The sequence below is a fragment of the Sorex fumeus genome, unplaced genomic scaffold (genome assembly GCF_029834395.1).
Source record: "Sorex fumeus unplaced genomic scaffold, SorFum_2.1 ptg000008l, whole genome shotgun sequence".
Classification (NCBI taxonomy): domain Eukaryota; kingdom Metazoa; phylum Chordata; class Mammalia; order Eulipotyphla; family Soricidae; genus Sorex; species Sorex fumeus.
The window spans coordinates 85,598,763-85,614,340 of record NW_026606065.1 but is presented as its reverse complement, the minus strand read 5'-3'; the positions used below and the strand labels follow the sequence as shown (position 1 = coordinate 85,614,340).

Below are 15,578 nucleotides of genomic sequence, written 5' to 3'. Positions count from 1 at the left end.
TGCTTTTGTTCTTTTGGATATGGGCCAGTCTCTGAGGTGTGAGATGGTATCTCATTGTGGTTTTGATCTGCATCTCCCTGATGATTAATGATGTAGAGCATTTTCTCATGTGCCTTTTAGCCATTCGGATTTCTTCTTTGAGAAAGTTTCTGTTTATTTCATAGCTCCATTTTTTGATGGGGTTGGATGTTTTCTTCATGTGGAGTTCAACCAATACCTTGTATATCCTTGATATCAACCCCTTGTCGGATGTCTTTTAATGTTTTAAAAGCAAGTTACAAATAAGTTAGTATAGATTTATAGATAGATATTTATATGTGCATGGAGATATAAAGATATACAGATTTCTATATCAATATAGGTACATAGATATGGGTTTCTGTGTAGATAGAGATTTTTAAGTCTTTTATCAATTTAGGAATATAAATCGAATATACTTCAATTTTCTAAATTATTTTGCTGCATAGGTTTTCACAGAAGATGAATCTGTGTTCTTTTTCATACACATCTCCCAAGAAAATAAATAATCTTGCAATTGGGATTAAAGTTATAACTACTCTTGTTTCTGCCATTAACATAGTAAAGTTATAAAATTGGAGTTTTCGATTTCTTGTATAGACTTGAATAATATAAGATAAAGATTAATTATAATTTATTGATTTTGTTCCCCTAAAAGTTTATTGTCAGTTAAGTATCTTTTTTGTTTACTTACAAGTTCTGCATGCTTGCTACTTTCATTAGTTTACAAGTGAGAAATAATACATTCTTTAGTACTGATTGATAGGCTGTAAGTCTAATTCTGAACACTGTTGAAAGAGTTAAATTTAAAAACAATGAATTTTTATTTTTTCCTTTGTTCCTATAATAACTATATTTGCCCACCACATACACATATATTAAATAAGAGGAAATAAAACATACACTACCCATTCTTATAAAAAAGTTACAGAATTTGAATCAATAACTTTCAATAAGCCTAAAAATGGTGGTGGTAATTTAAACTTGTGAAATAAAAAGTCTGAGTATATATTCAGTTTAAATTTTTTAAGATGGGCTAGATAGATAGTGCAGAGCTTAAAGCATTTGCACTACTGCAGCCAACCTGGGCTCAATCCCTGGTACCACATGTATAGTCCTTCAAGCCTCAAGCTCCACCACCGAGTGATTCCTGAGCACAGGGCCAGGAGTAAGCCCTGAGCACCATCAGAAACAAAATAAACACCCCAAAAAACAAAATAAAAATTTAAATGTCAAGATTTTTATTTTTAAAAAATCTTTTTTTTTTTCCAGATAAATTTACGCCTCATCTTGGTAAGCGGAAAAACGAAAGAATTCCTCTTTTCACCTAATGATTCAGCTTCGGACATTGCAAAGCATGTGTATGACAATTGGCCCATGGGTGAGTGGTGGTTTTCTCTCGAAAGTGAAAAGTGTTCATTCTTTATGCCTTGCCTGTTTTATAAACGTTTTGAAAATGTTATAAATTAAAAAACAGAGGGCCAGAGTGATGGTACAATGAATAAACTGCTTCCCTTGCACAAGACTGAAATGGGTTAGATTCCTGACACCACACATGGTGTCAGAACCTGGAGTAGCCCTGAGTACCAAACAGGAGTAGCCCTGAGCACCAAACAGGAGTAGTCCTGAGCACCAACAGGTACAGCCCCAAACCAAAAATGCTGTTAGAGCATTTTAGAGAATAAACAAGTTACTGAAGACATCAGACTTAAAGGAATCCCTATGCAATCCCTATGCAAGCTTTCTTAGGTTTTAGCTTTTGAGCTAACTCTGCCAGGTGGTAAAGGAGCTTTGAGTATGCAAATGCCCAAAAAAGGTTATTTTTGCCTAATAACTATTTTCATCCAAATTGAAAAACTGCATTTTAAAATCACAGGAGACGGAGCAGTAGTGCCACAAGTATGGTATTTAACTTGCATACAGCTGACCCAAATTTGATCCCCTGAACGCTATATGTTCCCTCAAGCACCACCAAGAGTGATCCCTGAGTGCAGAACCAAGAGTAATACCCTGAGCACTGCCAAGTGTGGCCCCAAAACAAACAAGCCAATTCTCCTGTAAAATAAAACCACAGGGTTAGAGCAATAGTACAAAAGGTAGGGCAATTGTCTTCTGTACATCCGATCTATGTTCGGTCACTGGTACCTCATATTGTCCCCCAAGCATGCCAGAAGTGATGCTGGAGCACAGTCCTAGGGGAAAGCCCTTAAAACTGCCAGGTGTGGCCCAAAAATCAAAGGGAAAAATATTACAGAATAGCTTACATGCACACTTTCATATCTATAAGTCTATGCCAAAACACAAAGTAAAAGGAAAGAAAAACCGTTTTTGATGGGTTATACAGTTATAATAAATTCTTTTTGGCCTACCTTATTCATAATCTATTTAAAACTGGATTTGACACTAAGTTTAATTCTATCAATGTTGGCTTATTATGAGATCAAGAAGTTCTAAAATTGGATTTTTTCTTCTTCTTTTTTTTTTTGGCAGGGGGTGGGAAGGGGATGTTAGGCCACACCTGGAGGTGCTCAAGGGCTGCCCCTAGTTCGGTACTCAGAGGTTGTCCTAGTGTTGTTTAGGTGGGTGTAGGGAGGGTTAGAGGTCCATGTAGTGCCAGAGTTCAAACCCAGGCTTCCTGCATGTGTAAAATGCTTTCAGCCCTTTGAGGTGTTTCTCTAACCCTGTTCTTTGAATTTCAAGCCAGTGTCTGTGATAGATAAAATTGGGAAAAAAAGGGCAATGAATACAGTAATCCTTCCTCTCTCTGCTTTTTTACTTCTGTCTTGCTTCCCTAAAGTGAATCTTTTATTTCAATTCTTCCTTAGAACTTTTCTTAAGTCATTTTGATCTTTTGTTTTTATGTCATATACCAAAGTGATATGACTGTTCTGGCTGATTTCACTTCATTTTACTAGCCGAAGCATTTTTATTTTATAAGGGACAAGAGTTGTATCAGCAAAGAACACAGTGTACACAAAAGAGATTAATAGATTATTAGTGTTTCTCAACAGGAAGTAATATATAGTAACCTTTTAGAGGAGTAAAAAGTCTTGTGGATTTCCTATTGCTGATATAAATTATTTTTGGTTTTAAAAGTAGACATAAACCCAATTAAAGCTATCAACTCAGACATTTATCATGAACCTAAAATATATCTATGAAGAATATGCAGTAAGACTTTAAAACTAAGAGTTAGAGTCCAGATTAACAGTATTAATATGCCTGATGAGTTGTTGTTGTTACTTTGCTACTGCTCACCTTATGAATACAGCATTGTTGACTTTAGCGTGCCTGTGCTTACAAGGATCTGGTGATCTACAATCACCACAAAACCTCCATTTATACAGTGTACCAAATTTCATTCAGCTTTCACTTAGCAAGATTGAATTACTAAGGTATTATGCTCTTTCTAGTTAGCTTCTTAACAATAAAAGAACTATGCTTGGGCCTAAGACAACCATAAACCTAAATCCAAATGTGGACATTGAAATTCCAGTGCTAACTTAGTAAGGTGATTATTTGAATAATCTAGATCAGTGTTTCCTCAAGTGCGGGAGGGGGGGGAGGGGAGTAGGAGGGGATGATGGAAGGCATCAGGCCTTATGCCATCTTCCCCTTCTACTCCCCCCCCCCCGCCAATTTCAAACCATATTACAAAGCTGTAGTAATTAAGATAGTATGGTACCTAAAGAAGAGCAGACTTTTAAGATCAATGGAATAGAATTGAAAACCGGAGACAGACCCTAAGGTATATGGACAAGTAATATTAGATAAAGGCAAAAAGTATGAAGTGGAGCAAGAAAAGCCTCTTCAGCAAGTGGTACTGGGAAAACTGGTTGGCCTTTTACAAAAAAAGAACAACTCAGGACCATCATGCACAGAAATGAAATCAAAATGAATTAAAAACCTTGATATCCCATCTCAGTAAGTTGCATTGAGGAAAACATAGGCAGAACTCTCCGTGACATTGATGCTAGGGGCATCTTTAAGGAGTCATTATCATTGGCCAAGCTAAAAGAAGCAAAGATAAACAAATGGGACTACATTAAATTGGGAAGCTTCTGCCCCTCAAAAGAAGTAATGAACAGTATAAAATACAAAGACATCCCATATAATGGGAGTAAATATTTACCGACCACTCATCTGGTAAGGGGTTAATTAGATTTCCTTATTAGCAGCAATCAATATCTTAATTAGGAAATATACTAGAATTGAGACATGATGAAGGGAATTCTTGAATTTTTATCAAAATCAGAGTTTAAATGATTAAATCTGTCAGGTAGTAAAAAAAGTGTGATCGGGCTGGAGTCGTGAGGGTAGGGCGTTTGCCTTGGACGCATTTGACCCGGTTTTGAATCCCAGCACCCCGTATAGTCCTCCAACCTCTACCAGGTGTGAGTCCCTGAGCACAGAGCCAGGAAGCCCAGAGCACTATCAGGTGTGGACCCCAAAATTAAAACAAAAAGTAGTAATCACGTGTTCTGTGAACACCAGAGCCCTCGCAGCAGTGGCTTGTGCTCCACTCCTCTCACACAGTTTGACTGCTGAAAAGAAGTGCGTGCTTGCTCTCTCATTCCTCCTTTTGGTTTCTGATTTTCTTTTGCACTGACCTAGCTTTGCTGTTATCTCCCAATTTTCTTTATGTGAATTAGTCTGTGTCTAATGTCTCTGTGACATTTACCTATTTGCTTCAAAAGACAATGGAGTAATAAATCGACATTGTCCAAAAGTAGATACTTGGTGGTTTTGTTGTGGTGGTTATTCCACTCTTCTTGATTCTGTTTTTCAATTTATTGAGGTCTCATCCTCTATATCAATATATTCTTTTAGTTCCAAAGTATCTTCCAGTATATCTCTCTGATTTGGATCTGAATATTTAGATGAATGCAGAAATACATCTAGACCAATGCAGAAGTAGAGTGATTTGTGTTTTGAAGAAGCCTAACAAGTTCACTGGTTGATTCTTTTCAGACTGGGAAGAAGAGCAAGTCAGCAGTCCTAGTATTCTGCGACTTATTTATCAAGGGAGATTTCTACATGGAAATGTCACATTAGGAGGTAATAAGTCATCATGGAACATTGTTTATTTAAATCCCAATTATGTGACTTGACTAAAAATTTATTGTTTTAAACTGAGTATGAGTTCTGTTTTTGACTTTTGATATCTTTACATTTTATATTCTGTTAAATTTAATATTAGCACAATATCAATGTATTGCCTTCTGAAATAAGCTCTTTTCCTACCAGAGATAGGAGTTGAGAACTATTCTTTCACAAGTATTATTTTATTGTATTTCTGCGTATTATCATTTAGGTATAACGTTTAAAATTAAAATTTTTTGGTAATTTATTTTTTAGTCATAATAATGAAAGGGTGTTTTCAGTTTGATAGAATAGCCAGTCATGCAAGAATAAAAGTAGATGATTAACATTAGAGTGACAGTATAGTGTGGTAATAGCAGATTGCCCAAGTCATATCCAACTTCCACTGCCCACTAGCTATGATCGATTTGTGCCCAGTGTTATTTTATCATTAAAAATGGGGCAACAGTAATGCATATCTCAAAGGTTAGAAGGTTAGATTGGTTTATTCAAGGCACTTAAAACAATGCTTGGCACACCGTAAACACCTTAATTATTGGCTGTGAAGGCTCCTAAAAGTCATTGGAGAAAGATGGCTCAACAGTGCCTCCTAATGGGGGGTATTTTTCTACCATCAGCAGTTTTATTTTGTTTTTATTGTTTTTTTTTAAAATATAGTCAAATAATAAGAAATTCATAAGCAAATTAACTTACTTTTAACACATCTTTGTTTAGATGTCTGTTTTACTCTAAATCTTGTCAGATTATCTTAACATCTTTCGTTTGTTTTTCCTCAGAGATATATTTTCATGTATTCATTCAGTATTTATTTCTAATGTGCCAGTGCTGTGCTCAATAATTGGAGTCACAGTGTCAATCAAGATAGGATCTCTTCCTTCAGGGCATTTCACACATTATCTAAGAAAAATGTACAGTTTACCCTTCAAATACTATGCAGTAGGCAGATGGTATCTTAATATTGGTAGGATTGAATCCTCTGTGTAGACATGTCCAGGGCCGTGTCCTAACTGCCACAAGGGACTGCTGCACTGCCCCTTGCAGCGGTGGTACAAGGGCAGAGAACAGCAAGAGTCAGTAGACCCAGCTCTCAGAAAGTTGATTCTCACCTTAGTGACACAGAACCAGTCTGTAGAGAGTGTAATTTAGAATTCTGTGGAGCTGGACGATGGCACAGAGGGTAGAGTGTTTGCCTTGCATGCAGCCAACTCGGATTCAATTCCCAGTATCCCATGTGGTCCCCTTAGCACCACCAGGAGTAATTCCTGAGTGCAGAGCCAGGAGTAAACCTTGAGCATTGCCGGTGTGACCCAAAAGGCAAGAAAAAAAAAAAAAGAATTCTGTAAGTCACAAGAGATAATGTTCCCAGAAAAATCTCAAGAAAAAGTTTTACAGGCAGCATAGTAGCTGTGGGATGGAGCTCCAGGAGAGATTTAACCAGTTAGTATCAAAGTCGGACATAAAGTTCTTATACTCCACTAGAATGGACCTGTGTGGCTCTAGACAGTTTTAATTTATTTATAAATGGTAACATTCTTGGAAAGTATCAAAGAGAATAAATCATTGTTGGAATAGACCTTCACTGCTACTGAAATTCTGAAACCATCAAAGCATTTTCATGTCTTTCTTAGAATAAAGAAAAGATACCCCAGAAGGGTTACGATCTGTCATTTAAAATATTTTTTGAGTGTTTTATTATCTTTTTAGCCCTTTGTGTGGTTTTCATGGACTATTTCAGAATTTTAATTTCAGAATGGACTATTAGCCCCCTGATTTTATCAAGAAGGATAGGTCCATGTTTTGACCTTTTTTATCATGATTTTTTTTTGCTTCAGATAAGCCATATAAAAGTGTTGATCAGTAAGTGTTGATGGAATTTAATCTGTTGACTGCATAAATGTACCTGGAAATCCATTCCCCCTTGAGTATTGATCTATATGAGAAATTTTCTACCAACTTAATATCTTTCTCTTATGGACTCTTAATACCTTTATCTTTCTCTATGATTTCATTTTAAAGATCATGGAATTTATGTTAAAAATCAAACATTAATTCATTTCCCCTCAGGTATAAATATTTTGCCAGTATTTTTTTTAATTTTCTTGAGTAATTAACAATTTGAGTTATTATTGTCATTCCATGAAATCTTTCCGTTCCATAGAATTTGTCCATTATTTCAAAAACAAAATAAATCATGCCGTGCTTTAGTGATTTTAGACAAATAGCATAAGATTACTAGACATTTCAAGTAATTTTAGTGGGTGTTTAACAAGGGATAATAGCATTCAGATATTTGGGGTTTTTTAAATTGCATTTGTTTTCTTTTTAGTCATCCCCAGAATTCTTGAATGTGATAATAAAGGAGGCAGATACAAAATGATAATGACTATCTTCAAATACTTCACTAGTTTGGAGAAGTCTTCCGTTTGCTCTATACAACTTGGTATTCTGCAGAATACTGTGAATTAGACTTAGTACAGACATTGGGAAACCAAAGGCAGACAGTTATCTATCCAGTATAAGAAAGAATACTTGAACAGGTGAAATTAGCAAATAGCAGAGATGAGATTTTTACTCTGGTCTAACTTACTAGGGTTAAGAAGATGGTATCAAGGTGTTAAGCAGCTGGACATATTCCTTGTTAATTCAGTTGAATGCAGTGATTTTTTTTTTTTTTGTGAAACACCATGAGGTACAGTTGTAGATTCACAAATTTTTGTGCTTGGGTTTCGGTTAAACAATGATCAAATACCCATCCCTCCACCAGTGCCCGTTTTCCAACCCCATGGATAACATCCCTCCCCCCCCCCATCCCACCCTGCCTCTGTGGCAGGGCATTCCCTTTTGTTCTCTCTCTCCTATTGGGTGTTGTGGTCTGTGAATGCAGTGAATTTTTAAATACTATAAAGTCTTATTTGAAGTTAAATAATGCCTAAGATGTTAAATAAGATCTTAGGATGTTAAATAAGATCCTAGGATGTTAAATAATGCTTAGGAGATTATCAGTATGTCCTCTCTTTTCATCATTGTTTATCTTTTTGAGCCCTTATGCTGCATTTGAACTTTAGAAGTTAAGAGAAGACACCAAAAACACTTGGCCAACTTTAGATATGATACTCACCTGGACATGGGACTGGAGCAGTAGCATAGTGGGTAGGGCGTTTGCCTTGCACGAGGCCGACCCGGGTTCCATTCCCAGCATCCCATATAGACCATGAGCATCGCCAGGGTTAATTCCTGAGTGCAGAGCCAGGAGTAACCCCTGTGCATTGCCAGGTGTGACCCAAAAAGGGGGGGGGAAAAAGATACTCACCTGGACATGAAATAATCAAAATCAAGATAATTAGAACTCTTTTTTCATCTACATGTTAACCATAACCCTATGGGACAAGATTTAAAACATGTCAGCCGATGGCTCATACTTGCTAAGTAGCCCTTTGAGTCTCTAGCAAGTTAAGAGTGTGGGATGTCATGACTGAAACATCAGCATCATGAAAATAACTCTGGAAGTCAGAATCGCAGCTGTTTCTAATTTTATGCACAGAGTAAAGGGACTTACCATGAAATCTGATATTTGTGTTTGTTCCAGTCCAAATTCATGAAAGTATAAACTTTATGATCCTCTGGAGTATTTCAGAGGAAAGTTTTTTACTGCTTATGAGTGAGAAAACCTTTAAATGATGTAACTGGAAAACAGTGTTGCAAATAATGCCAAGAAAGGGTGTGCTTTTTTATAGCACAGTTTTTTTTAACCTTTTTTAAAAAATATTATTGTCTAATTGAAGAATACATGGTTAAGAATAAGTGTTTTAAAATGCTTGTCATTCCTTTCTTTCAGCACTGTATTTCAGTGCAGTAGTTATATTAGGTGACTGACATATTATTAGATATATAAATAAATGTTTGTTGATCTAAACTTTACCCTAAATGTGGGATAATTATGCTTAAGTTTTTTTTTAATTTGTTCATTTTTTTTGAAGAATATCTTTCATTTTGATCAGTTGTGTATGTTCCCTTGACCCTTAAATAATATGGAAATGTGAAAACTAATGGCCCTAACTGGGAGGAATAAATTTTCAGCTATATAAAAGTTGCTTCTGATCATATTAGCCTTTGTTTTATCTTTTAAGAGATGTTATATCCAGTAGGAAGTTTAACCTATTGAGGAAGTCTCACATCAGTCTCACATTAGTAGTCATTGAAAAATCATTACGATTCTGGTTATAGTTATTTTAGTCCATCAGCATATATATTAACAAATTTCCGTTTACTTTTTTTTTTTGATGTAAGAGTACTGCTATTAACAAATTGCCATTTACTTTTCACACAGCATTAAAACTTCCTTTTGGTAAAACAACAGTGATGCATCTGGTGGCCAGAGAGACATTGCCAGAGCCAAACTCACAAGGTGAGCATCCACGAGAATAGTCGCTTAAACCTCTCCACTCACAACCCGTTTGCCCCAGGATATTTTCACACAGGTGTACAGGCATGTAAACTAGACAGGCAGATCAGTCATCTTGATAATAATATAACTTTCTTTTAAAGTGACCCCACTTGGTTATGAAATCCCTGTGGCTTGCAACTCAGAGTTTCAGAAGCTAGGCACCAGAGGCGTTTCTCCCTCAAGCTTCTAATGCAGCCATTCTGAAATGACTCAGTTTTTCTTGGCCCTTCCAGGAGAAAGGAAGTTTTCATGGATTATGAATAGAGCTTATTAAATAGCCAGGCATACTTGAAATGGGCTAGAATTTTCCAAAGAAAATGTAATCTCTTTCTCTCTTTTTTTTAATTTAAAAACATACGAACATTAAATTTTGAAAAGCCTATTTATTTATTTATTTATTTATTTTTTAATTAGTGAAACACCATGAGGTACAGTTGTAGATTTACAATTTTTTGTGCTTGGGTTTGATTATACAATGATCAGATACCCATCCCTCCACCAGTGCCCATTTTCCACCACCATGGATAATATCCCCCCCACCCCCATCCCCCCATCCCCCCCTGCCTCTGTGGCAGGGCAATCCCCTGTGTTCTCTCTCTCCTTTTGGGTGTTGTGGTCTGCAAAAGAGGCATTGAGTGGCAAACATGTTCAGTCCATAGTCTACTTTCGACATGCATCTCCCCTCCTGGGAGGATCCTCCAAACACCGTTTATTTGGTGTTCCCTTCTCTATCTGAGCTGCCCTTTCCTCTAAAATGCCCGACTGGCCACTAAGCTATGGAGTAATCCTCCTGGTGCTGATCTCAGCTATTCTTGGGTATTAATCTCATATTTTGTTACTTTATATCCCCCAGATGAATGCAATCTTTCTATGTCTATCCCTCTCTTTCTGACTCATTTCGCTTAACATGATACTTTCCATGTTGTACCACTTGTATGTAAATTTCATGACTTCATCTTGAAAAGCCTATTTCTTATATACTTGGGTGCCCCCGTACTTTGAGCTTTAAAAATAAATAAATAAATAAATAAACACAGCTTCTCTTTCTTGTAGGTCAGAGAAATCGTGAAAAGACTGGTGAGAGTAATTGCTGTGTGATCCTGTAAAGCTGTCTGCCAAGTGTGGTGCAGTTGTAGTCTTTGTCTTTCATGCTGCTGAGACAGAAGAGACCCAACACTGCTTCAGAAACCCTTCGGAAGAGTCTGCTGGGAACTCATGGAATGGAACTACCACATAAACACTGTCTTCATTTCTCGTGAACGTAGAAAGAACCAAGAACATTTTTCACAAAGATTTTTCTGTTTCTAGTATTTTCGTTGATGTTCAGCAATGTTAGAATATATTGGTTTGTGAATGCAGTCGATCTCCAGGGGAAAAGTTAACAAGTTCTCACTCATAGGAGAAATTTTGCTGCCACAAAAGTTTCCATCACCAGAACTAACAGATCAGATGTTCCAAATAGAGCTTTCACTAAAATGATTGGCATTATTTTCTTCATCAGCAGAATTTATTATTTAGTTTATGGTACCTAGAAATATTCATATACAGTCCACACTGGAAGACACTCAGCAATTAATGAAGTTAAGCTTCTGGGCCAACTGAGATGGAAAAAGAAAAAGTTACTAAAATGTTGGGTGAATTCTACCAAAGTCAGCCGTGGCAGCTGCACTGGCACAGAGTAACTAAACTGAGTATGACTATTTTCACTGCAACAAATGAAAAAAACAAAATGTGCCTGTTGTTTAAAGCACTCAGTCGAGGGCTGACGAGATGAATTGTTTTTCCTTTAACATGTGCACTCTTGAGTCAGACAGTAACTGAGTGCTTGTTCACACAGCACAAAAAGGGGCGAGTGCGTTTCCTAGCCTTAATGTGGGAGGGGGAAATTCCAATCACTCATAGACTTTCATCATTGTGCAGAAGTAGTAGAAAACCTCATTTACTCCTTAGTTTTATGTACTGCAATATTAGCAAGTTGAAGTTTTCCATGATTATTGCTCATCTGTAATTGTGTCCAGTATCTTACTCATTAGAGAGTTCAGATGAATTCTTAAAATTAAAAAATTCTTCATAGTACTAATTTTGTTTCTCTATGTAGTTTGCATTTGATATTAGTGCTTGCAATTGTATTAAAATTGAAAGGTAATTTTTAAGGCATACATGGATAAGGATGCCATGTTTTTGTTTTATACCAATAATTTAAAAATTGATATGCTAAAAACAATTTGCACAGTACTAAAGCATGACTAGTTTCATCTAAATCTGTAAAAATATAAAAGATTTTATATTTTTTCACTGGGAAGAAATTCTTCCTGGATGAAATTACAAATATGTGTAGAATATATTTAATAAAAAACTTATAAAATACCGAAATATAGAACATAAATATAGATTGGCGTGTAGTATAGAGAACAGTATTCCATATACATAACTTTAGCCTTTTTAAAAAAGAAATTGCAGGCTGACATTAAGTTACTTACTAAGTGTCCACAGCCCTTACAAACATTAAGTGTAAATTGTTTCAGATGGTCAGCTCTGTTTGAAGGTGAATCGGGTTATTTCATTCATGTTACTGCTTTGATGAACAGCTTTATATGCAGTAGACCTACAAAAATATTGTTCATACTGATCAGAATTAAATTTGTATAGAGCAGAGTTTTAAAATGAATGTAAATAGCACTAAACAGTTTCTTTCTGTAACCTGTACTTGTAGATTCTTTCTGTAAAACTAAATTAAAAAATTATAGTGCATTTCAGTGGTAATTTTAAAGGTCTTGATTAGGTCAGTAATTGTTTAAGGTCTGTCTCATCCATGTTAAATTGTTTTCTTTTATTTCTGAATCTTTTAAAATCCGTTTAACTCTTTACGCTGTTGTTGGTTTGGAGCGTGTTCCCAGTGTGTCTCTGATATCTCATCTGGCTAATGTGTGCAAGTCACAACATTGGATAGACTTGTGTAGTCTTTGTAATTACCAAAATGTCATACTCACAGATGTTCAATATTTATATGCTTTGTTGGCTAGCTCAAATGTGAATTCTGTTACAATTTACTAAAGACAAATTTGGTAGTTCCTCAATTGGATACTTAAGCCATTTATGGCTCTCTTTTTTTATGAAGCAAAATACTTTAATTCTTTGTAATACCTATTTTCATTCTAACTACTCTTCTGTTTTTTCAAAGTTAAAGACTATCAGTTAACTATCAGTTCATTGTGATTGATGGTTAAGAATATCTTTGATTGGTTTTCGATATATTTTTCTGTGTTCCCAGATTATAAACTTCCCTTTCACAAAACCTCAATTTAGAGTTTGCAAAAATGATAAACTTGTTGACTAATAAGAATGAATGATATCACACAATATCTAATACCACTGTTGTGCAAAATGAAAAATAGTATAAAGATTAACAGTAAAATTACTTACTGAAAGCACCAAAAATTTAGATGCCTTAATAGTATATACATGAAAATACTCTCCCTTTTAAAATAGTTCCCTGGACTGCCTGGAGGTCAGAATTTGGTTGCTTTTATTCTAAGGCTACTACTGGAGATCCTCTGCCAAAATTAATAGCTCACCAGTCCAAAGGTGAACGCCACATAGATCCAATAATGTAAATATAAATAATGTCCGAATGCTGGGACTGTGACCCTGCTGAATATCCAACTCACTTCTTTTAACCTAAATTGCCCTAGACTTTGTTAACTATTCTGGACAAAGCAAAAGCTGTCATCATTATTAATACCTTTAGCATGTCTCATTGATCTGAATTATTTGCTTTTTTCCTGAAGATAAGTTGTATCTTATCATGAGAAATATAGTACCTAACATCATTCATACTAAATGAGGTTTTCTCTTAACCAACATTTACCCTTAGTTTTATGTCATCTTGACCAATGTTCTAGTAATTTCTGTTAGCTGATTGTGGTAAACAATGTTTAATGTGAAATTAAAACTTTCTTCATCTGTTGTAGAATATTTTCCTTCTTTTAGATAACCTCTATTCATTAATTTGGGGATATTATTTTTCTGTTTTTTCCTTTTTTTTCAGTTTATTTTGCTACTTAAGTAAAATCTGCATCATGCAAGCCCTTACTTTTCTATAATTTTCTAAAATCAAAGAAAACTGGTCATCCAAATTTGTGTGCCTTCATATATCCTTATTGGTCGCTGCTGCAGGCGAAATCTTCCATTTTCTTCCATTACCACTTTGCAATATAGTCACCTGGTGATGACTGGAATGGAGAGGGCTCTGAAAGAAGAGCAGCCAAGCTATGATTATGGTGGAAATGACACCCCAGACTGCTGCTATTATGTAGGCAGATTTGTCCTGGCATAGTCAAGTGGGCTTTTAGACATGGCTGGCATGGGACTGCTGGCTCATCTCCCACCCCCCCAAACACCCTGGACTGGACTGGGTGCTGTGGCCAGGAGGGCTTCCAAAAGGGTTCTTCAGTGAAATCAAGAATTATCTAATCTTTAGTTAAGCTCAAACCAGTCCTAGACTCTAAAGACATTTCATTTATTCTTTTGTGGTCTTTAACAATGATGTCAAGTGTTTGCCTGTTAGTGCAAGTATTTATGTTCTGCCTCTTTTTAAAAATAACTTTTAAGAAATGCAGAGTCCACTCTTGGGAAAGAGGAATGTCAATCCTCTTCTATGATTCAATGAACAAAAGAGGACTTGGATCAACAAACACATAAATCCTAAAATTACAAAGAACCTGGTTTCAGGGGCCTGAGTGATATAACACAGCGGGTATGGTGTTTGCCTTGCATGCAGCCAACCGAGGTTCGATCCCCGGCACCCATATGGTCCCCCAAGCACCTCTAGGAGTAATTCCTGAGGACAGAGCCAGGAGTAACCCCTAAGCATCACTGGGTATGACTCAACAAAAAAGTAATCTGATTTCAAAGTATAATTATTAACATACTTAAACCTGATGCAGTATCTGGTTTTTATTTTCTACAAATATTCCTTGAGTCTTATTGTGGAGTAAGAAATTCTGGAGGGTGTGGGGACACAGCTTAACTATAATATGTGGGAACAGAGTCTGGAGAGGTAGTGACTGACCACACAGTGACTAGGGGGAATAGGCCAAGGTACAAAACCTATTCTCACGTGGGTTGGCCCAGCACCGGTAGCTTACTGCAGGGTCCGGACACATTTCTGCCAAAAGCCACTAGGTCTCAAGATTTGTTTCTGAGTCTCCGGGATCATGGCCATTAAACAGCTTGATCAGGAGCCAGAAAGGCCATTCATGGGCGGTAACACGGGATCTCATTGGAGCAGGGTGAAAAGGGCCAGCTCCACCCCCATCCTGTGAGGCCCCGCATTTCTCATCCCTGCGGGCCCAAACCTGACTGTTCAATGGCCTCTGGAAGATGGCGGCCACTGAGCTGCCAAGGGGGAGCAGGCTGAGGGACAGCACTCTTTCCTCATTGTATGAATACAATATTTAAGTAACTTACTGCAAGGACCAGAGGCATTTCTGCCAAAAGCCGCTGGGTTTCGAGATTTGTTTCTGAGTCTCTGGGATCATAGCCGTTAAGCAGTTCAATCAGGAACCAGAGAGGCCATGCCTCCAGTTAAAAAAGCTGACCCGGAGGTGGTTTGTGGGTACGTCTCCCACATACCTAACTTTTGGCCTTTTACTTTCTCTTTTTTTATTTTTTAATTTTTATTAGTAAAACACCATGAGGTACAGTTGTAGACTTACAAATTTTTGTGCTTGGGTTTCAGTTATACAATGATCTATTTGGCTGTTTACTTTCTTGGTAAAGTTTGCCCCAAGTTTTTGGGGTCTGGCCAAAGGCACAGCAGCAATTTGGGGGTATCTGGAAGTCTATAGGCTCCATCAGGCTGCTGATGACTCGCCTCACAGGTACAAATTGATTTGCTGGCAGCACCATACCCCCAAAAGTTGCTGCTGTTGACTGGATGACAGGCACTGTTCTGTGGCACAAAACAGGCTCTCTTTATAGGAGATAAAAGTGGCCCAGGGAAGGCAATTTT

At 36.8% G+C, this 15,578-nt stretch overlaps 1 protein-coding gene across 1 annotated transcript in view; it reads left to right on the top strand.

Annotated features, from left to right (window-relative positions):
- The window catches only part of UBL3 (ubiquitin like 3), a 61,084-nt gene extending 47,544 nt beyond the window's left edge, over window positions 1-13,540 (top strand). The window contains exons 2-5 of the mRNA XM_056109483.1: window positions 1,291-1,399; window positions 4,990-5,076; window positions 9,449-9,526; window positions 10,619-13,540. Coding sequence (XP_055965458.1) covers window positions 1,291-1,399; window positions 4,990-5,076; window positions 9,449-9,526; window positions 10,619-10,671 — 327 coding nt within the window. The 3' untranslated portion in view covers window positions 10,672-13,540. The remainder of the gene's footprint in view (window positions 1-1,290; window positions 1,400-4,989; window positions 5,077-9,448; window positions 9,527-10,618) is intronic.
- The last annotated feature ends 2,038 nt before the right edge of the window (window positions 13,541-15,578 follow it).